General features: G+C 43.5%; 1 protein-coding gene across 2 annotated transcripts in view; it reads right to left on the reverse strand.

Annotated features, from left to right (window-relative positions):
* Window positions 1-345: 345 nt before the first annotated feature.
* Window positions 346-24811, reverse strand: part of asrgl1 (asparaginase and isoaspartyl peptidase 1) — a 43060-nt gene continuing 18594 nt past the window's right edge. Inside the window, exons 6-7 of one of the 2 annotated variants that reach the window (XM_015941681.3) lie at window positions 11851-11961; window positions 346-3927 (exon numbers count right to left, since the gene is read on the reverse strand). In XM_015941681.3, the coding sequence (XP_015797167.3) occupies window positions 3692-3927; window positions 11851-11961 (347 nt within the window). In that variant the 3' untranslated portion in view covers window positions 346-3691. The remainder of the gene's footprint in view (window positions 3928-11850; window positions 11962-24811) is intronic. The other variant, XM_015941682.3, reaches the window with a different exon arrangement.

Below are 24811 nucleotides of genomic sequence, written 5' to 3' on the forward strand. Positions count from 1 at the left end.
TTCCTGTGGCAGGAGCAACCAATAAACACCAGACTCCATGCAGCTACTGCAGCGTTTTTAAATAGTACTCACAGTCCGACACGCTGGAGTCCCGTACACAACGGCTTTTCACACAGGAAGCGGAAGTTAAGCCAAAGTAAAAGATCGCTGTAGCGCCACCTCAGGCCCTATTTATATGAGCGCCTTCCCTCAATGATAGGTCGTCCAATTACTTGGTGGCAGGTGACTCATCCCACTACACTAAATTCAAAGAGACATATCATTAATCAGTCAGAAGTGGATGGGTTTCCTAGATTATTTGTCAGCAGATAAGTTCAGGGTGATCATTCAACCTTGTTTATCCAATTCAATTCAAATTCAATTCAAGTTTATTTATATAGCGCCAAATAAGGACAAGAGTAATCTCAAGGCATTTCACATAATAAACATTCCAATACAGGTCAGTTCATTAAGCCAATCAGAAAAAACGTTTCCTGTATAAGGAACCCAGCAAATTGCATCAAGTCACTGACTGGTGTCAGCAATCCTCATACTAAGCAACCATTTAGTGACAGTGGAGAGGAAAACTCCCTTTTAACAGGAAGAAACCTCCAGATGATCCTGGCTCAGTACAAGCAGCCATCTGCCACAACTCCAATCCAATGTTTGACAAAGCAATTCTGCAGTATCTTAGATCAAGTGGCTCTTGTTTAGCAGAGGAAAAGTCCTAGGATTAATCAAAACATTTAAAGTCTCAGGACATGCCACAGAGCCGAAAGCCATTGGGAGTTCACTAAATTAAAAAGTCACAGGCTGCACTTTAAAGAACTGATGACATCTTTAAAGGAGACGGTGAAAACTTCCAGGGCCACTTACTTTGCTTAAATGATTGCCGTAAACAAAAATAACTCTAAAGTTATTGGTTGGGGCCAGTGGGGGAGCTGGCTCCCTGGAGGGCTAAGCCCAACCAGCCACTCCTCCCCATCCCCGCATATTTTCCTCCTCCTGCTCCCTCACATCATCACACAAACATACACATAGGACCTTGGGGGGTGGACAAGTCAGGGAGTGCGGGTATGGACTCCATTTCCGCATTCCTGTGGCAACCTGCCCCCCAATTTTATTTGCACCTTATACACTTCCACCGAAGACATTCCACGCAAATACACACTTAGGGCCTTGGGAGTGAGCACATTCAACGGCATTTGGCAGGGGGATTTCTCAGCCTCCTCCCGAGTGCTGGTGCCCACTTCCAATTTTAAACTGCACTTAAGACACCGAGGGCTGTGGTTGCAAGTGGGGTGATGCGGTGGCATCAGCTGGGCGGTGGCCTTTCTGGTTGCAGTCTCCTTGGGGTTCCTGTGTTCTGGGGCAGCGCCTGAATCTCTGGGACTTGGAGCTCCCCCCCGTCTCCTACGCATCTTTGGGGGGCAGATCTGTGGCCCCTCACACTCTCTATTGGACGCTCCTATAGAGAAACCTTACACAAACAAGCGCGTGTACACACACAGGTGCTCATATGGTGCTCTCAAAAGTATGGACTTGGGGACGTTCAACACAGGTCTTAAGGCTGTCGTTGCCACTAAATGCACTATGATTTATTATCGTGTGATTGCTCAGTTAAACAATGTTGATTTCATATTTCATCATCAGGCTGACGCAGTGATAGCTTGCTCCTGATGTATTGTTGTGTGTCCCATTTTTTTCTCTTCCTGCAGGTCTAGAAGCAGACTCTTGTTAATTATTGTTTATTTTTGTGGACCCCCCCCCCCCCCTCTCTCCCCACCTTTTGTCTTTTCCTTTCTCTTTCACCTCTGACTCCGTGTCTTGTCGGAATTGCAAAGCATTAAAAAACAACAATAAAGTTTTAAGTATCAGGCGTGACATTAAAAGCAGACGCTTTGATGCTCCACCTGAGAGTAAATCTGTAAGGCTTGTTACCAGCATTCAGACATCAATTCTGTTTGCTTCACAGCCAGACAGGACATGGTAAAAAAAAAAAAAAAAACTCTAAAGTCCTGTTTGACACCATAAACCGGATTCTTTCATCACACGCCCCTCTTATGCCAGTTTACTCAAGGTCTGACTGTAACAACTTTCTAGCATTCTTTGAGAATAAAATCAGAAATATCAGGGCAAGTTTTTCGCCCCCATCTCCTTCCTCCCCCTCATCCAACCACCTTCCTCCCAATCATGGTCCTTCTTTTCTCCTGGAAATTTCCAGGACAGTTGCTTCATTCAGAAACTAATGAAACCAACCTCATGCTCTGTTGATAATATTCCTACGACCTTGTTTGTCAGGATGTTTGACCAAATTGGCCCAGGCATTGTAGATTTTAATATATCTCTACAATCTCAATCTGTACCATCTGTTTTCAACAGTACAGTTGTTGGACCTATCCTGAAAAAAAGCCTTATGCTCCAATCCGGGCCCTCAGGTCCACACACCAGAACCTTCTAGAAGTTCCAAAGACCAGATATGAAAGTCGAGGTGATCGCTCCTTCCAGACTGTTGCACCCTGACTCTGGAATGATCTTCCTTTATCCTTATGTAGCATTGACAGTCTGGACATTTTTAAAAGCAGCTAAAGACCCTTTTATTGAAAGCTGTTTTTACCTAAATCTTTTGTTTTCTTACTCAAATTTGTAATCATCTTTCATTTGTTTTATATTGTATACTTTTTCTGATGTTAATCTATTTCTGTTTTATGATCATTATGATTTTAATACTTAGTTTCTGTTACTAATGACACAGAACGAATTATGACTGATGGTTGAAACAAGATACCGTAACTGAGAAAAGGAATGAAATGATGGAATGTAAGCTTAGATGTTATGTAGCAAAACCTATTAAGTGTCTTAGAAAATTGTGATGTCTGGGTTGTAAAATCAGTCTGACTGTATGGTTTAACGACAAACTCTCGTGAAGGTCCCCGTGCGACTCAGGCAGTTGACGAAATCAGTCCAGAGAGATGGCTGGTGGAGTTGGACTTCTGATGGTAGGCCAGGAAGCAGAGTTGTAGTTTAACACACCCCTCTGCAGCTTCTGTACTGTTACCCACCCACTACCCCACTGAGACAGTGTCCTGCCCACGGCCAAAACCACACTGATTAAATATCAGGCTTAATAAAGCAAATCATGGAAATCTCATAAATATTAGAACAAATTCAACTGACCAAATACTTATTTTCCACCCTGGTTTACAAATAAATTCTTTAAAAATCCTGCCATGTGAATTCATGGATTTTTTTTCACATTCTGTCTCTCACAGTTGAAGTGTACCTATGATGAAAATTACTGACCTCTGTCATCATTTTAAGTGGGAGAACTTGCACAATCGGTGGCTGACTAAATACTTTTTTGCCCCACTGTACATGTGCTTTTGGTACGTTACATATATAATTATTGTCCAGCCTTTACTTAAGATTACCACACGTTCACTTTACAACAATCAAATGAACACATAGAAATTAACAATAATATTAATATTATCTTAAACATCTCTGCTTCCAATTGCAAAAAAGGAATGTTTAAGGAACAGGAGGATTAGTAAAATGGTCGAAGTATGAGGCTGTAATTTCCTGAGGATAATTGCTACACACACTGATCTGAGCAACGCTGTCTCCAGACTGAACTCAGAATCTGTAAATCATTAAGTTCTGAATCAGATCAATCGTAATGGGATCAACAACGCTGATGAAGATCTTTGGTTCAGATGTCAGCGTGGTGAGGCGAGTGAGGCTCCTGGATGTTCTGGCTCCAGTGTTCTCCTACGTACAGACCATAGTGCAGCATGTCCTTCTGGGCTGCTGCCCATGCCATCTGCAGGCTGGAGAAGCGAGCGGCCCAGTTGCCCTGAGGGTCCACTGTCACAACCCCTCCAAGCCCATCCACTCTGGACTTCATGTAGGCCAGGCCCATGTCACTGGCAGCTTCCACAGAGTGACCTGAGGGGGCAGAGAAGAGGCAGCCGTGAGGGACAGATTATCTGAACCCCCCACAAACACACACACTACACACAGAGACACACACCTAAACATACATCATAGTGAGGACCCTCCATTGACTTCCATTCAAATTTGTGACTCTACCATGCCTGACCCATACCTCAACCCTAACCAGTGCTGATCTATCCCTAACCCTGACCTCAACAAAAGCTTAATTCATACCAGACCTCTAAAACCAACTGGTAAGCTTTAAAAAAAAGTAAGAACCACAAAAATGTCCTCACTTAAAAAAAATGACCTCACTGTTGGTTAAAACCTCATGATGGTTCTCAGTAGGTAATAAGTGCAAGAACACACACACACACACACAATTATAGCGGCTAGCCGCTAGCATTAGACATTAGCTTGCTCCGTCTTTAAGCCATGAGGAAACCTCTGGGTCAATGTTCTGCTCTAAACTTAGCATTCGGCTTACTGGCTTTTATAATTTTGGGACGTTCGTGTGTGTTTTAAGTGAGCCTTTTCATCGTGGCTGCCAACTGGCGCTTTGTTTCCCCCGCGTAGTCAGGACACATCTGCATAGAGCAGTGAGGCACAAAATGCGGGAATGTAACCCTGACTGGAGGATGCCTGACATAAGGATGCATCATGTTCAGCTTAACATAATACATTTTTTTCTCTGGACAAGTAATAATTACTGGTAATAATGTGGATGATAGGATATGAGCCGCCTCTAGATGGAATTTAAATTATTTTACATAAATTATAAATATATAATTAAATAAAAGTGCCTGTGAGAAATCTGAGACATGCAACTCTTGCTCTTAGATGGATGGATAGATATATATTGGAATTAATAATAATAATAATAATAATAATAATGCATTGAACTTATATAGCGCTTTTCAAGACACCCAAAGACGCTTTCACACACTCACATTCACACACTGCTAGTGATGGTAAGCTACTTGTAATAACAGCCGCCCTGGGGAGGTCTGACAGAGGCGAGGCTGCCATTTGGCGCCGTCGGCCCCTCTGACCACCACTAACACAGGCAAGTTGGGTGAAGTGTCTTGCCCAATGACACAACAGCAGGATAACCCTGGCGGGAGCTGGAATCGAGCCCATGACCCTCCGATCATGAGGCAGCCCGCTCTACCACCTGAGCTACTGCTGCCCCAATTGTAACATTTTTTAGAATTCTGAAATATTTTATCCTATTTTCTGTGAAAAGTTATGCTTTTATTGTCAGAATTTTCAAAATAATAAAAAATCGTGATAAAACTGATCATGATTTTGCTAAAACAAACCGTGATTTGATTTTCTTTCCATATCGCCCACCCCTATCTGTAGCGCAACAATAATGAGGAAATCAGTCCTAAGAACAGCAGTTCCACTGTATTTAGACCCCAACTGAACGATTTAGATGTAAAAAGGAAGAATTAAAAATAATGATATGTCTCCTTAAAGTGTGGTTTATCTAGTAAACATCGGTGTGATCTTTTAGCTTCTTGCCCTTTGGCGACCTGAGCGCCACTTCTGCATTCCAGCCAGGCTGGGATGTGGCTCGGTTACACCGTCCATGTTTCCTAAGGTCTGTTAATCATCATTCTTGTTGTTTCTCATCTTTTTTTCTTTTCATGAGTGGTTTTTATAAACACCGAGGACCTAATCCTACCAAACTGCGTTCACTAACTCCAGCTGTTTCTGCAGTTTCTGATTCCTCCACCTCACTCAGCATGGCTCTATTAAACACCTGTTCCATTAACAATAAAACCTTCTGGCTCAAAGAGCTAATTCTCTCTAAAAACCTGGATTTTGTATTTCTGACTGAAGTTTGGCAACAAACATCTGATAATTCTGGTCTAATTGAACTCTGCCCGAGTGGTTATTCCTTCCTTAGTCAGCCCTGGGGTTCTGGTCGTGGTGGAGGCCTAGCTGTTGTTTTTAGAGACCATCTTCCATGTAGCTCTACGACCTCTGGTCGCTTTGCTTCCTTTGAACTGCAGCTTATTAAAGTTGGGCGTAAGGACCGTTTTACTGTTCTGTGGTTTATCATCCACCTGGTCCAAACAGTTCTTTCCTTCAGGAGTTTAGTGACTTTTTATTCTCCACAGTGAAGCTGTTCAGACTGGTGATTGTTGGTGATTTTAATATTCACATCGATGATGCCTCAGACTACGCCCACTTTGCCACGAGCTTCTCCAGCCTCATGGACTCCTTCAGCGTTACCCAGCATGTTTCTGGCCCCACACATACTAGTGGGCACAATCTGGACCTTGTTTTTACCCTGAGTCTAAATGCTGACAGTGTTTGTCCCAAGGACATTTATATTTCTGATCACCATTGCATTTTCTTTAACCCTCCCACTGTCCTAATCTAGCTGCAGCATTTTGGACAAGCATAAGACTTTTTAAACTACATTCTGTGGACTTCCTGAGAGTAATGAATTACAGTAATCCAGTTTTGATGTAATAAATGCATGAACTAGTTTTTCAGCATCACTCCTGGAAAAGATGCTTCTAATCTTAGCAATATTCCGAAGGTGGAAAAAAGGAAATCCTACAAACCTGGTTAACTTGGGATTTGAATGACATGTCCTGGTCAAAGATAACACCAAGGTTCCTTACTTTGTTCTCAGAGATGAATGTAAAGCCATTCAGGTCAGGTGATTGAATAAGCAATTTTATTTTCTGAATATCTGGTCCAAAGATGAGAACTTCCGTCTTGTCTTGCTTTAAAAGCAAAAAGTTTAGAGTCATCCAATTTTTTATGGGGCCTTCCAGCATCTCTCTGTGCAGGTGTTCGGGAATGGAGGGCAGGGCCTTGAGCCACAAGACCCGCTGGATAAGGGTCTGCCAGAAAGCAATGCGAGCAGAACCGGTGAGTATAGCAGCGCACAGATTGAGAATAGCATCAGCAGTTTTGGTAATGATGGTTTTCGACTCGTCAGGAGCGTCGAGCTCTTCTACCATTTTGGAGAGGCCAAAGGCAAGAAGGGAGATGTTATTTCCTGCAGTGCCGGTCTGGAAGGCGCACTGGTGTGCGCGATCGGTGAGCCGCGCCAGCAGATGGTCATGCTTAAAAGCGGGAACTGCTCGCGGGCCAGCGAGGTGGTTCTTGGCGCCAAACAGCGAGGTCAGGTCCAGCTCCAGTGGAGGAACGGTTGGGCAGCCCTGGTCGGAGAAGCCCTCGACTTTGGTAATGGGCGCATATGTGGAAATTGGTGCTTTGAGCTTAGCAGGCTCGGAGAAGGCGGCGGACCAGCAGCTCAAGGCAGCGGGGAAGCGCGGCCAGATGTGTTGCCCCGACAATTCCCACCAAATCATCTGCTTCAGGCGGAGCCGGTTCTGGCACGGCTAGCCTCTTGTGGACCGCAGCCGCGGAGATGATGGCAGGTAGCTCCTGGAGCAGTGCTTTAATTGCTGGCAGGGAAGAGCGAGAAGGCACTGGAGCAGAGGATCCCGCTGAGGAAGGCTCGTCGACCTCCGTGTTGTCCAGGAGGGAAGAAGGGCAATGGCAGCCAGCCTCGTCATAGTCCTCATAGTCGATGTCATCGTCCAGTCGATTGGAGCCAGCCGGCTCCTGGCCGACATTGAAGAACTGCAAGGCCTTGTCCAGCGAGTACGTGTCAGCCACCGGAAATTCCTCGTCGGCGGCGGGGGTGAAGTACTCAACCCGGCGGATCTTTTCACCCATGGGCAGAGCGGCACTAAATGGGCACGAGGCCTGGGGGGTCAAGGCCAGGCCAGCGTGATGAGCCCCAAGACAGACCTCACATTTGGCGTGCAGGTCGCAGCTGGAGATGCAGCCCGTCTGGCAGGCCGGGCAGGTCCTGATGTCGCTGGACAATGTCGGTGAGTAGAAAAAGCTCTTGGATATTTGCTCTTTAATGAAAGCTCTTAAGCTTGGCTTGAAGAGATAATGGAGGCGAACAGTGGAGTCACTCCACTTATGTACCCACAGGGGTGCCCACCATTGGTGGGTGTACATTTAAGCTCTTCATGATTGGCTGATGCTGAGATCACCTTTCCAATAGCAGCTAGCTTAAGGGCTAAGACTAGACAAAACAGAACCTGATTGGTTAGGTAGATTACAGACTTGTCTTTCATTACTTTCATTACTCTCAGGAAGTCCACAGAATGTAGTTAAAAGTCTTCTGCTTGTCCAAAATGCTGCAGCTAGAGTTCTGATGAGAATTAAAAAGAGAGATCATCTCTCTCCTGTCTTAGCTTCCCTACATTGGCTAGCTGTTAAATTCAGAATAGATTTTAAGATCCTCCTTCTCACATATAAAGCTCTTATTAATCAAGCTCCATCATACATCAGTGACCTGATTGTTCCATATGTTCCTAACAGAGCACTTCGCTCTCAGACTGCGGGTTTAACGGTGGTTCCCAGAATATCTAAAAATAGGATGGGGGCAGATCTTTTAGTTATCAGGCTCTTCTCTTGTGGAACCAGCTCCCAGCTTTAGTCCGTGCCTACTTTTAAGACTAGGCCTAAAACATTTTTATTTGATAGGGCCTATGGTTAAAATCTGATGTTAGCCCAGATCTGGACAAGTGGGGGAGTAGAGGGAGGTGGAGAACACAGTCAGTAAAGACGGCATCTAAAAGGCAAGGTTATCCAGAGTTATCTCTGACTGCTGGAGGACATAGTGACCACTTTCCACACTCAAGTACTTTCTTCTACAACTTGCTCTTTAACTGTATTGTTTCCTGCTATTTCAGTGGTTAACTCTATTTTTTCCTCTAAGTGTTTTTCTACAAGAAGAAGCTACAATCAGTGCTGGACTGACCATAGGGCATAGCAGGCAACTGCCCGCTGGGCCGACCCTTTCATCTTTTATGGGCCGGTGTCTGTTTTTTTTTTTTGTTTTTTTTTTCCTGGCCTCTAGTTGTTGCGGACAACTTGCCCGCGCCGCCCCACGCGACGCCTCGTAAAAGTTGGTGGATTGGCCAGTTGGTCATAATACACTCTGGGCTGGACCAATAGCCAGAGGTCTGATGCACCCGCCAGTTGTTTGTGAATCTCAGTAAACAGACAGACGAGCTTAACAAAATGGAGAACAAAAAACGGAAAGGAGAAGCGGAGAAAATTCGACTAAAAAAGAAACTGGCCCTTCAGGCTGATGCTGGCACATGTGTTAAAATCTCACAGTTGTTTGGTAGTGAAGGTTCAAGTAAAATCAATTTAGGAAGTGATGGAGCCTCAGCCCAGCGACAGGTTGGAGAAGAAAAGAGGGAGGAGGAGGAGAAACCCGAGCCGGTGTTGTGCCATAAATTGACTCACTGCCAAAAAATGATTAGCCACCGCGGGATCGCGCACGTTTAGGCAATTGCATTTCTAGACAAAATTCCCCAGGATTTCGCCCTAAAACTCAGCATATCTGGCAATATGGACATTCAGAAAGCAAAGATAACCTCTTCCGGTACTTAAACAGATGTTTATCTCGGATATTAGTGTGGCAGTGTTTGTGGCAGCCTGCGCGGGAGCACGAGGACGTGCTTGTGGAAAGAGGGAGCAAGATGTGGCAGTGTGAGCATCCACAATATCCCGGTAGATTGTGCGCCCTGGCTGCTTGACCAAGGAGATGTCCCTTTGGCTGACTGGTTAGAGCGTATGGCTTTCACCCGGGAGTCTGGGGCTCGAATCCCGTCCGGGCACTAGTTTCTGCACCTTGCCACATTAGTTTTTCCAGTTCGGAAGTTGTTTTAAGTGTTGCTATTTGTCTTAAACGTTCACAATGAGGATATATTAATCCTTTTTGCAATATTTGCGATTGAAAGATGGTTTGTGCCACAAACTTTGTGGTAAGAACTGGCTTTCTTTATGTTACAGCCATGATACTAAAAAATAAATAACAATGTAAAATGGCACCCTGTATTGAATGTAAACGTTGTATAAATGGAAATAAACAATTCTCCAGCGATTTAATTTTTTCCCCTTCCTTTCTTTAGTCTACTTGACATGGAGCCACAGTTAACTAGTTTGGGGCACATTTTTACTTGAAAAAAAGTATTTAAAATGATCAAGCTTTGGCTTTACAATGACACTGTGTAGGTTGCTATCTATACATTACGTTGCTCTATTTAAAAGTAACAAGATAAAAGCACTTCAGCACATAAAATTAAGATTGTCACTTGCCAAATAGACTACATCCTCCCGTTTACCTATAAGAAATGCCTCAAAATATCTTTAAATTCTTTATTGATGATTTAATTGTAGACAACTAAAATGGCATTTTACTTGCCAAAAAGTGATTGAATCGCTAAGATTTTCATGGAGGCTAAAATTGACCAAATAAGGGTTTTATGTATTATCTGTTGACGTTACTGTACTCATACTGCCTATTGTGTCATCAAAAACACCCCAAAAATGGCAAAAAAAAAAAAGAAAAAAAAAAGAAGATAATTTCCCTCGCCAAAAATTGATTACAGTGTCCTGGTCACCTGTAAAGGGTTACATTTACCTAAATATTACCTTATTTATTATCTCTTGATGTTATTAGTGCCATCATAGCATGCTGGGTGTCTTCCACATTCATATTCGAATAAACGTGAAAATATTCTGTCCGAATATCTGTTTCTTGTTATAAATATAACAGCTAGAAGGATTTACAGTTAAAATAGGAGAAACACGTGACTCCCCAGGAAGGGTCGTAACACCACTTGCCTCATGCACATAAGTGAACAAAACAAAGCAGCATGGAGACACTCCATCTCCAACCACCTCTCAGGCAGCAGCCTGCACTCCCAAGTTCTACACGTCACCAGAACATAAACAACCGCAACACAATAAAAGCAGTGTTATACAAAATGGAAGGCCTGTAGTGTTTATTCTCTTACAGAAACAACTTATCAATTTTTTGGAGGAATTTATTTGAGAATTTTTTGGTTTTTATTAATTGTGCAATAGAAAAGTAATCGCTAAATTAATCATCTAAATAGTCATTAGAATAGTCAACTATTCGATAAAATAATCGTCAGAATAATCATTTTAAAAATAATCAGTTACCCCCAACCCTACTTTTTAGAATACCAGGATAGGAAGGATGGTGTAGGTTTACGTTTATTAGATTGATACATAAATATTACCAATAAGAAAGTGTACGTTGGTGTGTGTCAGAAACAGCATAAGGCTTAATGTCTTTTCCAAAAAAAACAGGTGATGGGCCGGTCTCCAGTCAAAATGCCCGGGCTGAATTTTTGTCCCAGTCCAGCCCTGGCTACAATGATGTTCTGCTGAGCTGTGGTGGCCTCATGGTGGGGGCCATCGGCTTGAACACTGCTGCTAACCACTTAAACATTCTCCCTTTCCTGACATTTTACTTTCTTTGACATTGAATGTGCTACTACTAGTTTACCCATGTAATTATAGATTCAAAAGGATAAATACAATAAAGTTTATCTCTCACCAAATAGAATATTTACTAACAAATCACAATGTAACCATAGAAACACTACATGGTATATCTGTTGTGTGTGTGTGTGTGTGTGTGTGTGTGTGTGTGTTTGTGTGTGTGTGTCTGCTCTGCCTTTTCCATCCCCAGTGAGTTATGGCAGATGGCTGCTTATACTGAGCCAGGATCCTCAGAGTAAAAAAAAAGTTAGTTTTCCTCTCCACTGTTGCTAAATGCTTGCTTACTATGAGGATTGCTGTAAAGACTCTGACACTAGTCAGTGACTTGATGCAATTTGCTGGGTTCCTTATATAGGAAACTTTTTTTCTGATTGGCTTAATGAACTGACCTGTATTGGAATGTTTACTGTGTGAATGCCTTTGAGATGACTCTTGTCATGATTTGGCGCTTTATAAATAAACTTGAATCGAATTGAATTGTGTGGCTGTGTGTAGGTACGTGTGTGTGAGTGTAGGCATCTGTGTGTAGGTGTGTGTGTGCGTGCTTGTGTGTGTTACCTTGCTCCATATAGAACAGGATGAGTCGGGCGAGGGTGACCTTCATGATGGTTTCCCCGTGGCCCGTAGTGGACACAGCTCCAGAATGATTGTCGGCATAACCTCCGCTGCCTGACAAACAGAACCCGATTGTCTGAATGTGTTCCAGAGATGATTGGTGATGATCTGTTCCGGATAAACTCCTATCCTACACGGGAACCCTAACCACCTTTATTTATGTTACTCTTTGGTCTATTGAAGTGTGATGGTGAAATTACAAAGAGCACTGTTGAGCGTCCCTCTGATTACCAACACCAGGTGATCAGGTTTTGTTTGTGAGTGAGGGAAGGGGGGTTAGGGTCAGACAGATAGATGGGGGCTGAACTGGGCTGACATGGTGCCGTTCCAACCCTCACCTCTCAGTTGTGGGTAACGACCGACGGAACAAGATCATGAGCACAAGTGACAGAAATCTACATTTAATTTTTTAAACCCCTCCACGGGTCTCCGGAGCCGAGCGCGGACCTCCCTGTCCCGGTACCGACCGATGTGGGCTACAGAAATCCGTCTGGTGGCATCAGCTGGCATAGGCCAGATAATGCCCGCACTGCCCGCTCACCACAGCCATTGAATACACCTCATCAACACACAACACTATATTGGAGCAGGCGGAGGGAGACTAGGGGTCTTTGCACACCTCTGTTGTTGCTTGGCTTCCTGGGGCTGGAGACTAGGAGGGAGATCTGGCCGTCTGGTTGGGGTCTGGGGTTGTGGGTCGCTTTGCTCAGTGTTGGGCGGGGGGGCCTGCTCATCAGCACCCGAGCAGAAAGGGTTAAACTCTGGTAACCGGTGATGGTTGTACCCAATGTGCAGCAGTACCGGGACCAGAGTGAATAGGGTGTGAATGGGGAGCATGAGTGGGTGTCCGGCGTGCATTTTTGTAAGTCTTTGGTTGTATGTGCATGTGTGAGCATGAGGGAGGGAGTGTGTGACTGTGTCTGTGTATGACTGTATATGTCAGGTGGGGCCTTTGACTCCTCTCTTCTCCCGGGGCTTCTTTCGATGATATAGAACTTCGTCTCCCCTCCCCCTGCCACACCTGGTGTAGGGGTGTGGTGCCTTGGTCTGCCTGAGTGTTCGTGGCTCCCGGGTCAGGGGGTTTAAGATCTTTGGCGCCTGCCTGGTCGATCCCGGTGGCTGCCTGGTGGGGTCTGGGTCCCTGGGCTCTGCTGGGTCCCCGGCGGGGGTGGTCGCCCCTGGGTCCCGAGTTGCTGGGTCCCGGGCTCGGCCGGCTAGGAGGTGGGAGGCTGCGGGCGGGCCTGTGGGCTTGCCGCTGATGTCTCCAGGGACTCTGCCGGCTGCTGGTTGTAGCCCCCTGGGGCAATCCTCTGTGCCTCTCGAGGGGGGCGGGGGGCTTTTCTGATTGCAGTCTCCTTGGGGTTCCTGTGTTCTGGGGCAGCGCCTGGATCTCTGGGACTTGGAGCTCCCCCCCATCTCCTACCCATCTTTGGGGGGCAGATCTGTGGTCCCTCACACTCTCTATTGGATGCTCCTATAGAGAAACCTTACATGAACAAGCGTGTGTACAAACACAGGTGCTCACATGGTGCTCGCAAAAGTATGGGCATGGGGACGTTCAACACATGTCTTAAGGCTGTCGTTGCCACTACATGCACTATGATTTATTATCGTGTGATTGTTCAGTTAAACAATGTTGATTTTATATTTCATCATCAGGTTAATGCAGTGATAGCTTGCTCCTGATGTATTGTGTGTCCCATTTTTTTCTCTTCCTGCAGGTCTAGAAGCAGACTCTTGTTAATTATTGTTTATTTTTGTGGACCCCCCCCCCCACCTTTTGTCTTTTCCTTTCTCTTTCACCTCTGACTCCATGTCTTGTCGGAATTACAATGCATTCAACAACAATAACAATAAAGTTTTAAGTATCGGGCGTGACATTAAAAGCAGACGCTTTGATGCTCCACCTGAGAGTAAATCTGTAAGGCTTGTTACCAGCATTCAGACATCAATTCTGTTTGCTTCACAGTCAGACAGGACACGGTAAAAAAAATAAATAAATAAGAAATCCGTCTTTTGAACTGCACAAAACGCCCTCAGGCATAGAGATAGGGGCGTTGTTTATCTTATCTGGAAACCCGTGGACTCGATGTCCAGACAGGCTGGAGTTGGTACAGCCTTCACACTATAGTTTATCAACATGAACACAATCCAACACTAGTAAACACACACACACTGACTGGATAACATGACCTCTCTACCCTAATATCACCCACTCTCCACACTGAGCTGAGGCAGTGCCTAGCTTCTAAAGCCTGGTTTATGCTTCTCCGTCAGCTCAGCAAGGGACAGACATGCACGGATTGACGGAAGCGTTTTGCTCTTTTACTCCGTCTCCTGGAGAGTGTTGCAAAGCAATTGCCCGGCAGGACAACAGAGGGCGTAGCGCTGTTCTGTGGTATCCTGTCATGTATCGGTCCAAGATAGTGTGTTTATATTGTGTTTTTTGTGAATACCGTAAATCCTCTAATACAGGCCGGTATTCAATTAAAGGCCGGGTCTCCAATTTTGGCCGGTATCGGAGTCGGCGGAGGTGAATAATGGCCGGGTGGATTGTGGTAACAAGCAAGTATGGGGGCGATCGTTCATGTCAGTTCATTTCCTTTGATGTTTTCTGTCTTTTATTTGCGCCTGATGCGTTTTGCTGTGGAGCGGGGCGCATCAACTTGTCATCCGGTGACGCACCGATCACTGATGCGGCCGGCAAGCAGCGAGCACTCCGCTGTTTTTGCGGTCGGTAGATCTTTTAGAACTGCAGTTCAAAGGTAACTCATAAGGTGAATATATATGAACCCAGGTAGCAGTTTCTCTTTAGGATTGAGAGGAGATGCAGGAAGATAATAAACAGACAGGACAGATAAATAGTCAAATAAAAACAAGTTAGTTTTTGTACCTGGTGGTTGCAACAAACAGACACCATTGAAGGTAATCAGAAGTGAGGAACAGAAAATGAAATAATTATTTTAATGTTTAGAGCAGCAGGAACTCTGAGAGGCTGCAGGCGCATCAGTGAGTTTGCAGCCGCTGCGCAGGGGGAGGGGGGAGAGGGCTGAAGCAGAAACTACCGTTGTTAAAAGAAATGTGTTTAACTTTGAAAATGTGGGCGCAATATTAATTGTCAAAAACTCCAGCGAACCATTTGTTCATTTTGCTCAAATAGAAATTGAGGCCTGCCTCTAATACTGGCCCTCCTTCCAATAAAGGCCTGGAGCTTGATGACCTTGAGTCAAATACAGGCCCGGGCCTGTATTAGAGGATTTACGGTATAAGAGACTTTTAACACGGACATATTTGTCTCTCATTCTCCCACCGCTTCATGCGCTCCCCACCTCAAAACCCACGTTTCCTGTCATTTCCGTCCACAAATAAAATGCTTGCTGCGCATCTTTTCACTCCTCCAGTCACGGGAGAATTAAACGTTCATATTTTTAGAGTTTCTTCGCGAGATATTCTTCAAGCTTCTCCGTGTCTGCCGCTAGTTATCCTCGGCTCTCTTTGCAATGGCGGCACTGTAAACAACAGCGGCGTCCTGACCAATCACAAGCTTGCGTAATCCGTCTCGTTCGACGGATGTTTAAAAAACTGGGCTTGACTCCGTATGTACTTGCGCGCCCTACGCAAGGATGGACAATGACGTTGCGTGTCTCCGCATTGACGCAGACGGAGAAGCATAAATCAGGCTTTACTCCCTCTGGTTACGTCAGAGGTGTTTACCCTCCTCATTAGAAAAAGTGTGAATGTTAAAGCACCCACATTCCCCACGGGTGGGGGACCGTTTCGCTGCGGTGTGTGTGTGTGTGGGGGGGGGGGGGGTTACATTCACGGACTGTTTCACTGCCACGAGAGCGAGGAAGGGGGTAATGGTGCGCGGAACGTTTCGGTGCCATGAAAGCGGGGGTGAATTTCAAGCATGGCGCAGCACCTGAGCCTATGTCGGGAAAACACCGGGCAAATTGATGGCGTTGTTTTGTAAAAATTACTTATTTCTAACCCAGAATCTGTATTTTGTTTAAGTAAAATAAAAATCTGATAATTGCTCAAATCAAACACCCACACCTTTCCCGCGATTTAGCTCAAAGACTTTTCTATCAGTCCGGTCCCTCTGTGTTTCTCTCGCTGTGTATGCCCTCTCCTTTCTAAGTGAAACCCGCACCTCTGCGCTCCGGTGTTACATCAGTATTCCAGTCGGTTCTGTGGTTGAAACGCTTTCTCCACCGCTCCACACCGCCCAAGCGATAAAAACACACATGCTCATTACAAGCTCGCTCCTGCGGTGCGCTCTGGTTTTGGTTTAATATGAGCCATAGATCTAAGAAGAGTTTATTCATGAAAATTTTGTAGAATCTGGTCGCTCAAATGAGCTCCAACAGAGCCAGCTCTGGTGTCACAGTAGCCACGTTTACATGCACACATTTAATCGGACTGAAAGCCCAATCAGATCAAAAATTCTGCATGTAAACATGTCAATCGGAATGTTCTGATCTGATTCAGCCCGATCAGAATGAAATTTCAATCCGATTGAGAGAAGCGGTTTTGTCCGATCATCATTCCGATTGATATGCATGTACACAGCATTGTTGGAGTAAAATAATCCCCGCTGCACATGTGCGCAACAGCTGGCGAGCCTCCCCACCATCATTTAGACTACCTGACTTTAAAAATGACGGCCTAATTAACACATTTAAATATGATGGCAAGCCGTCCTCGTTTCAGTAATATCTAATCCAGAACTTGCATTTTGTGGAAGTAAAATAAAAACCTGATTATTACACAAATCATTCAACAAACGTGTTCAACTCTGTACTGGAAACACGCAGATTCATTTCGGGTTTGCAGCACAGATCCTCGTTTCTGTGAACGCAGCAGCTGTTTCTGCAGCAGGTGGATGGAGACGTGCTCGTAAAGAAGACAGGGTAACATCGGTTAATCAGACCTGGTTTGAGTTTAAGGAGACTGATGTTGAGTAGAAAAACATCCTCAGTTAAATAATCTTTGTAAAAACACGTTAACGTAGATGAGATGAGGTGTGGTTTGTTAATGAACACATGATGAGCACCGACTTCCAAATTTTCTGAACATCTCCTGTTATTTAGTTTGAACCAACTTTTCTCAACAGTTTCAGCTGACTGTAACATTTTATTAATAATAAAACACTGTCTGATCCTCTCCTCCACCTGCTGCCCGGTGCACTGCTTTGTCCTGTCTGACTAGCTTGTGTGCGAGCGAGCTCGGTCCAACTTAATCTGGCCCAGCCTGGATTTGAACCCGGGTCCCCTGCATGTAAGTCGAGAGCCTCACTAGAGTGTCCCTGTCCTCGGCTCCGCCCACAATCCAGAGGCGAATTTTTAATGAGCTAATGCCACATTCTAGAAACTAAGTACTAGAAAACAGCACAGGTTTTGGGACTTTGGCTAAAAACAGCATACCTTTAGTTTAAAGACCACTGAGAACTATTCAAATGGCTACAAAAGATTATTGGAGTGGGACTTTAAGGTGTTAGACAGATGAACGCACAACCAAGAGATAGGTTTAATTTTTGCTTTGACCACAGATCATTAATAACAAACACAGAGGGGTGCTAAAAGCAGGGCTTAGAGTTAAGTGTGTTAGGCTACCTTTTCAGAAAACCAGGTTTTTGAGGAAATGCATCTTTAAAGTCCTCATGCCTGGTCTCGTAACGTATCAAATAGGAAACCTTCATCACTTAAATGGTCTCTTGGCAAATTAAGCACATGGGTCTGGTGCTGGATGGAGGAAGAATAAAGGCAAATTGTTCTTTCCATCCATCTTTGAACAGTCTATTTTCCACTTTTCTTTTATCTGAGAATTTAGACCACACCTCTTTTTCATACCTGAAAAACTGCAGACGAAGGAGCAGCTCTGAAAGTGAAAGTAAAAGGCGTGGCTCGCTCAGATGAGAGACTGTAACACGGAGAAGACTGAACCGTTTCTGTTGTGGAGCTCACACGAGGGCGGTGGTCCTCCTTAGATACCGCGCTGCCTTGGTAGTGTGAAAGCATCGTGGCTTGTGGGCAGGAAAGTGGAGGTTCATGGGCCAGGTCCATTATTGAGCCTTTTTACTGCTTTGATATGAAATTCTGGAAGACTGACTACCACCTCCATATGATTCCCTGCATTTTTGTGCATCTGTTTAAATTAGCACAAAACCATAATGATTGATACACCTCTGCACAGAATTCCTTAGCTGTATTCCTCTGGTGTAACACTTGGGAATCCCTCATGGCTGCTGGTAAAGGCTTTCTTACACCACCAGCTCGAACCAACTGACGGCTGCGATCAGCTGTTGACTCCTGCTGATCTGCTTAATGAATTACATCTGAGGTGATGTTTAGTCATGGTTCCTACAGGTTTCAAGACCTTTAAAGACCTTTTCAAGATGGCATATACAAAAACAAGAACTGTTTCACAGCTCTACAGGAAAAAACTGTTTTACTTCTGGTTTATCCTATTTTACTAAAACACAGTAGGGAACTGCAACAGAGCGGTTTGAGCGTTCACAGAAAGGGCAGCTATGGTAATGTAAAACACAGCATCAGTTGGTCTGGGTACCAGGAGATACTTCTTGATACGACTACTTTAACCAGGTTTTTGATGGTGGTACCTTTAAGATGCTGTTGTTGACATCTATATTTTTATATTTTAGGAGAAAATAAACTACCTAAAGGTTTTGTTCTTATTGTTTATAATATATTATAGGGGTGTTACGTTCACGGGGGTTATTTGAACTGTTTCGGTTCGGGCAGGTCAGTTTGGTCCACTTGCATAACGTTTCGGTTTATTTGTTCCGTTAAATAATGAATTTTTCACACATTTGCTTGATTTACCCCCAAATTCCACTACCTCCGCTCCGCTCCGCTCCGGTCCGCCCGCGCCTTCCGCAGCCGCTCGCTTCCGAACTCAATTTTTACTGGTACCCGCTCTACAACGGCTCCGCTCCGGTGCGGAGACCTGAGGTGGGCAAACAAGCATGTGCAGGATTTTCGAGATCTTGCAATACAGTCCGAGCAATAAACGCGGAAGTTAGATCCAAACACCCGTTGTGTGGGAGAAGCATCGGCACGAACTGTTTAATCTGCCCATCATTTGTGTTGAGAGATCAGCAGTGTTTGGATCAACAAAGTGTGACTACTTTGATAGTAGAAACTGTATTTATGGCTTACTTTTGTGCATTTAAACTTCAGCCGCCACTGATAGTTGTTAAAAGTTGTTAAACCTGTTCATATGAAACAAAAAACGCCTTTTGTTTATCGATTTATTGTGAAAAACGGAAGTTGTGCTCGCTCCCTTTCCTGTTGGGCGTTTGTAATTTCTGTCCATTTACTGCGGAGCTGCTCCGGCGTCCGGCAAAAATAGGATCGATTCTATTTTTGCCGGACGCCGGAACAGAGGGCGGCGCACGGCGCCGCACTGCCGGAGCACGGCCGCAGTAGTGGAATTGCTCTGATTGACTAGAACGGGACCGATTTTGCTCCGGCGTTCGTGTCGGAGCGGAGCGGAGGTAGTGGAATTTGGGGGTTAAGTGCAGCGGATAAAAGTTCCTCGGCAAGTTTCTGCACAAACGCTGTATTGGGTAACGCATGATGACTGCATGTGCCCAATCTTTATTTAAAAAATGTGATCTTCAAATTCTGATCAGCGTCTTTCAGAGCGGATCAGACCAGCTGGCTGTCGCCGCTGCTGTGGAGTCTGCAGAGACTGAGCATTGTGTCGCCTCTCCCTCCCTTCTCTCACAGTGTGCAGGCACGCAGCGGCAAACATGTAAACAAACATGTCTGCTAAACTTTTCCACTGTGACAACTGATGTAAAGTTTTCATCTTACAATGAAAAACACGGCGCGGAGGACGCTCGTTATTTAATACGAGTTTTAAAGAAGAAACTGTGCGCGGTGTGAGGTGAGTTTTTAAGAAATAAAAACGAGTCAAACACAACACTCGTCTGTATGAGAGTGAGCTACACAAATCATAGACATGAATACGTAGATGCCCCATTGGGCGCTGGAGAGTGTAACAGCATCACCGCCAGGGCTGGACTGGGACAAAAATTCAGCCCGGGCATTTTGACTGGAGACCGGCCCATCACCTGTTTTTTTTGGAAAAGACATTAAGCCTTACGCTGTTTCTGACACACACCAACGTACACTTTCTTATTGGTAGTATTTATGTATCAATCTAATAAACGTAAACCTACACCATCCTTCCTATCCTGGTATTCTAAAAAGTAGGGTTGGGGGTAACTGATTATTTTTAAAATGATTATTCTGACGATTATTTTATCGAATAGTCGACTATTCTAATGACTATTTAGATGATTAATCTAGCGATTACTTTTCTATTGCACAATTAATAAAAGCCAAAAAATTCTCAAATTCCTCCAAAAAATTGATAAGTTGTTACTGTAAGAGAATAAACACTACAGGCCTTCCATTTTGTATAACACTGCTTTTATTGTGTTGCGGTTGTTTATGTTCTGGTGACGTGTAGAACTTGGGAGTGCAGGCTGCTGCCTGAGAGGTGGTTGGAGACGGAGTGTCTCCATGCTGCTTTGATTTGTTCACTTATGTGCATGAGGCAAGTGGTGTTACGACCCTTCCTGGGGAGTCACGTGTTTCTCCTATTTTAACTGTAAATCCTTCTAGCTGTTATATTTATAACAAGAAACAGATATTCGGACAGAATATTTTCACGTTTATTCGAATATGATTGTGGAACACACCCAGCATCATAATACATGAAGTAATATTTATGCCAATTTAAGCCTTTATGGGTGACCAGGACTCTGTGTTTATGAATGTGGAAGACACCCAGCATCCTGTGATGCCACTAATAACATCAAGAGATAATAAATAAGGTAATATTTAGGTCAATTTAACCCTTTACACGTGACCAGGACACTGTAATCAATTTTTGGCAAGGGAAATGATCATTTGTTGCCATTTCTGGGGTGTTTATGAATGTGAAAGACACCAAGCATCCTGTGATGGCACTAATAACATCAAGAGATAATAAATAAAGTAATATTTAGGTAAATGTAACCCTTTACAGGTGACCAGGACACTGTAATCAATTTTTGGCAAGGGAAATTATCTTCTTTTTTTTTCTTTTTTTTTTGCCATTTTTGGGGTGTTTATGATGATACAGTAGGCAGTATGAGTACAGTAACATCAACAGATAATACATAAAACCCTTATTTGGTCAATTTTAGCCTCCATGAAAATCTTAGCGATTCAATCACTTTTTGACAAATGCCATTTTATTTGTCTACAATTAAATCATCAATAAATAATTTAAAGATATTTTGAGGCATTTCTTATAGGTAAACGGGAGGGTGTAGTCTATTTGGCAAGTGACAATCTTAATTTTATGTGCTGAAGTGCTTTTATCTTGTTACTTTTAAATAGAGCAACGTAATGAATAGCAACCTACACAGTGTCATTGTAAAGCCAAAGCTTGATCATTTTAAATACTTTTTTTCAAGTAAAAATGTGCCCCAAACTAGTTAACTGTGGCTCCATGTCAAGTGGACTAAAGAAAGGAAGGGGAAAAAATAAAATCGCTGGAGAATTGTTTATTTCCATTTATACAACGTTTACATTCAATACAGGGCACCATTTTAAATTATTTATTTTTTTAGTATCAAGGCTGTAACATAAAGAAAGCCAGTTCTTACCACAAAGTTTGTGGCACAAACCATCTTTCAATCGCAAATATTGCAAAAAGGATTAATATACCCTCATTGTGAACGTTTAAGATAAATAGCAACACTTAAAACAACTTCCGAACTGGAAAAACTAATGTGGCAAGGTGCATAAAGGAGTGCCCGGAGGGGATTCGATCCCCAGACTCCCGGGTAAGAGTCATACGCTCTAACCAGTCAGCCAAAGAGACATCTCTTTAGCCAAGTAGCCAGGGCTCATCATCAATCGGGACATTGTGACAGGATGCTCACACAGCCACATCTTCCTCCCTCTTTCCACAAGCACGTCCTCGTGCTCCTGCGCAGGGTGCCACAAACACTGCCACACTAATATCCGCGATAAACATCTGTTTAAGTACCGGAAGAGGTTATCTTTGCTTTCCGAATGTCCATATTGCTAGATATGCTGAGTTTTAGGGCGAAATCCTGGGGAATTTTGTCTAGAAATGCAATTACCTAACCGTGCGCGATCCCGCGGTGGCTAATAATTTTTTGGCAGCGAGTCAATTTATGGCACAACACCGGCTCGGGTTTCTCCTCCTCCTCCCTCTTTTCTTCTCCAACCTGTCGCTGGGCTGAGGCTCCATCACTTCCTAAATTGATTTTACTTGAACCTTCACTACCAAACAACTGTGAGATTTTAACACATGTGCCAGCATCAGCCTGAAGGGCCAGTTTCTTTTTTAGTCGAATTTTCTCCGCTTCTCCTTTCCGTTTTTTGTTCTCCATTTTGTTAAGCTCGTCTGTCTGTTTACTGAGATTCACAAACAACTGGCGGGTGCATCAGACCTCTGGCTATTGGTCCAGCCCAGAGTGTATTATGACCAATTGGCCAATCCACCAACTTTTACGAGGCGTCGCGTGGGGCGGCGCGGGCAAGTTGTCCGCAACAACTAGAGGCCAGGAAAAAAAAAAAAAAAAAAAACAGACACCGGCCCATAAAAGATGAAAGGGTCGGCCCAGCGGGCAGTTGCCCGCTATGCCCTATGGTCAGTCCAGCACTGATCACCGCCATATTGGATGGGTCTCCTCGCTCTCCACAGTCAATGCAGACGAGCAACTATCCAATCCAATCCAATCCAATTTTATTTATAAAGCGCATTCACAAGGCATTACAACCAAACAAGGCGCTGTACACTAAAGATGTTAGTTAATCAAACCGGCGGTATACAAACATGTCGAACACAGATAAAAGATAAAAAGGAAATAGAACAAAATTCCCAAAAGCTAACAGCTAAAAATCAATAAGACACAGGGTGAATAAAAATTAGAAAAACATTTTAAAAAAGAACCTCAATAGTATGGAAGTTGATATTGTAAAGTCCATTTTTAAACAATGCAGATGTAAGTGATGGTCATAATTATGTTATATAAGCTAGGTTGAAGTAGTGAGTTTTCAAGTGTGATTTAAAAACTACACCAGTTTCTGTGCAGCCTACGGTTACAACAACCAGCGTACTATTGAAACAGATCATGTGGGATTACTAGTGACTTTTCTAGCCTACCTGATAGGATTTTATATTTAATATTCATTTTTATTTAATTTTATTTGTATTTTAATTATCATGCCGTACCTTGTGTTTGATTTTGTGAAAAAGCTGATAAAAGGCATTTTTAGTTGTGTAAGAACCTTCCTCAGTAGAAATGAATGCACTGGGGGCTAAAAATGGTGGTCGGCCGTTACGCCATCTCCAATAGACAGCGCCAGTCCAAGGGGCATCTACGTATATATGTCTGTGGCGCAAATACCCTGTGAAATAATTAAAGACATCATGCTAGATCAGCAGCCTGGATGACACCTGGTTCTGCTCACTACAGGGGCCGCTTCAGATATTAAATAAATAAATCTAATAATAATATACCAAAAATTCATCCAACCGTGCCCTTCAAAACACTGAACCGAATACGAGTTTAGCGTACCGTTACACCCCTACTACATTATATTTGTTTATATTAGACTTTATTTAAATGTTTTTCTAAGCAAAAACAGAGAAAAGCTACAGCGCAAACATTAAAGGCACACAATGTAAATATATGTGTAAATATATGTATAAAAAAGCCTTCATTAATACTTCCCTCCATGTCAGTAATAGCAGTAATAACCACCCTGCTGAGCTGCATTTATAATGCTGGTAAACAGCAGCTAAGTTGGTTTTATGTCCTTTTCCTCAGCCTCCATCCTCAGACTCCTCCAGAGCTGTGGATGGTGATGGACTCGGGTAGGGCTGCAACAAACCATTATTTGGATCGTCGATGAATCGGATGGGATCTAGACTCGATTTATCGGATTAAATGTGAAAATGTAAAGATTTCTAGGGAAACATTTTAACAACAGAACATAATTGCACTCTGTTTGTTAACAGAGTTGTTAAATGTTAAAAAAAACAGTTCATTAAATAAAAATAAGAAACATCCTGGATCTGTTTCTCCGCTTTCTTTACTGAAGTATCAGATTGATAGTCTGAATCAGCAGATTCTCAAAATCAAATGATTTAGACTCGAGTGCAAAAAAACCTGATCAGGAAAGAAATAAAGACATTTTTCATTTTTCTAATTTTATCATTGCTAGGAAAACATTTTTTCTCTCCTTCCTTTAGCGTCTAAAACAACAAGCCATCACCCAAATATATGCATAATTAAACTATGATCAGTAAAATTTTATCTGTTTCATTAACATGTTCAGTAGCAAGCAACTGGAAATGCTAATAACATTTGTTTTCCACTGCTTAAAATGTAATGGTGACAATATCTATTATGTACGAGTTAATAATAATTCAGTTTAAATTATGTTCACAGATAGATGGGTTTATGAATTAAAATCTACAGTGGCTTGCCGTATTCTTTCAGCTGTTTTGGGCAGAGCAGACTCGAAGCAGCAACTTGACTGCAGCGGTTCAGGAGCCTCATTTATCAAGCTTGCTTACGCACAAAACGGGGTCGGAAAACTGCGTAAGCAACTTTCCACGCAAACTTTGGGATTTAGAAAAGAAAACGTAGCAGAAAAATGTGCACAACTTTAAGTTGACTAAGGACCTTGCTTATGCACAATTTGGACATGGAGAGCACCTGCAGTGCTGCTGCTGAGAAGGATAAAATTATGAAATCGAGCAGCATTATCAATAGTACTGCTCTGTGTTCACACAAAGCAACCCCCCCCCCCCCCCACACACACACACACAGTCTGAAGTG

The sequence above is a fragment of the Nothobranchius furzeri genome, chromosome 12 (genome assembly GCF_043380555.1).
Source record: "Nothobranchius furzeri strain GRZ-AD chromosome 12, NfurGRZ-RIMD1, whole genome shotgun sequence".
NCBI lineage: Eukaryota > Metazoa > Chordata > Actinopteri > Cyprinodontiformes > Nothobranchiidae > Nothobranchius > Nothobranchius furzeri.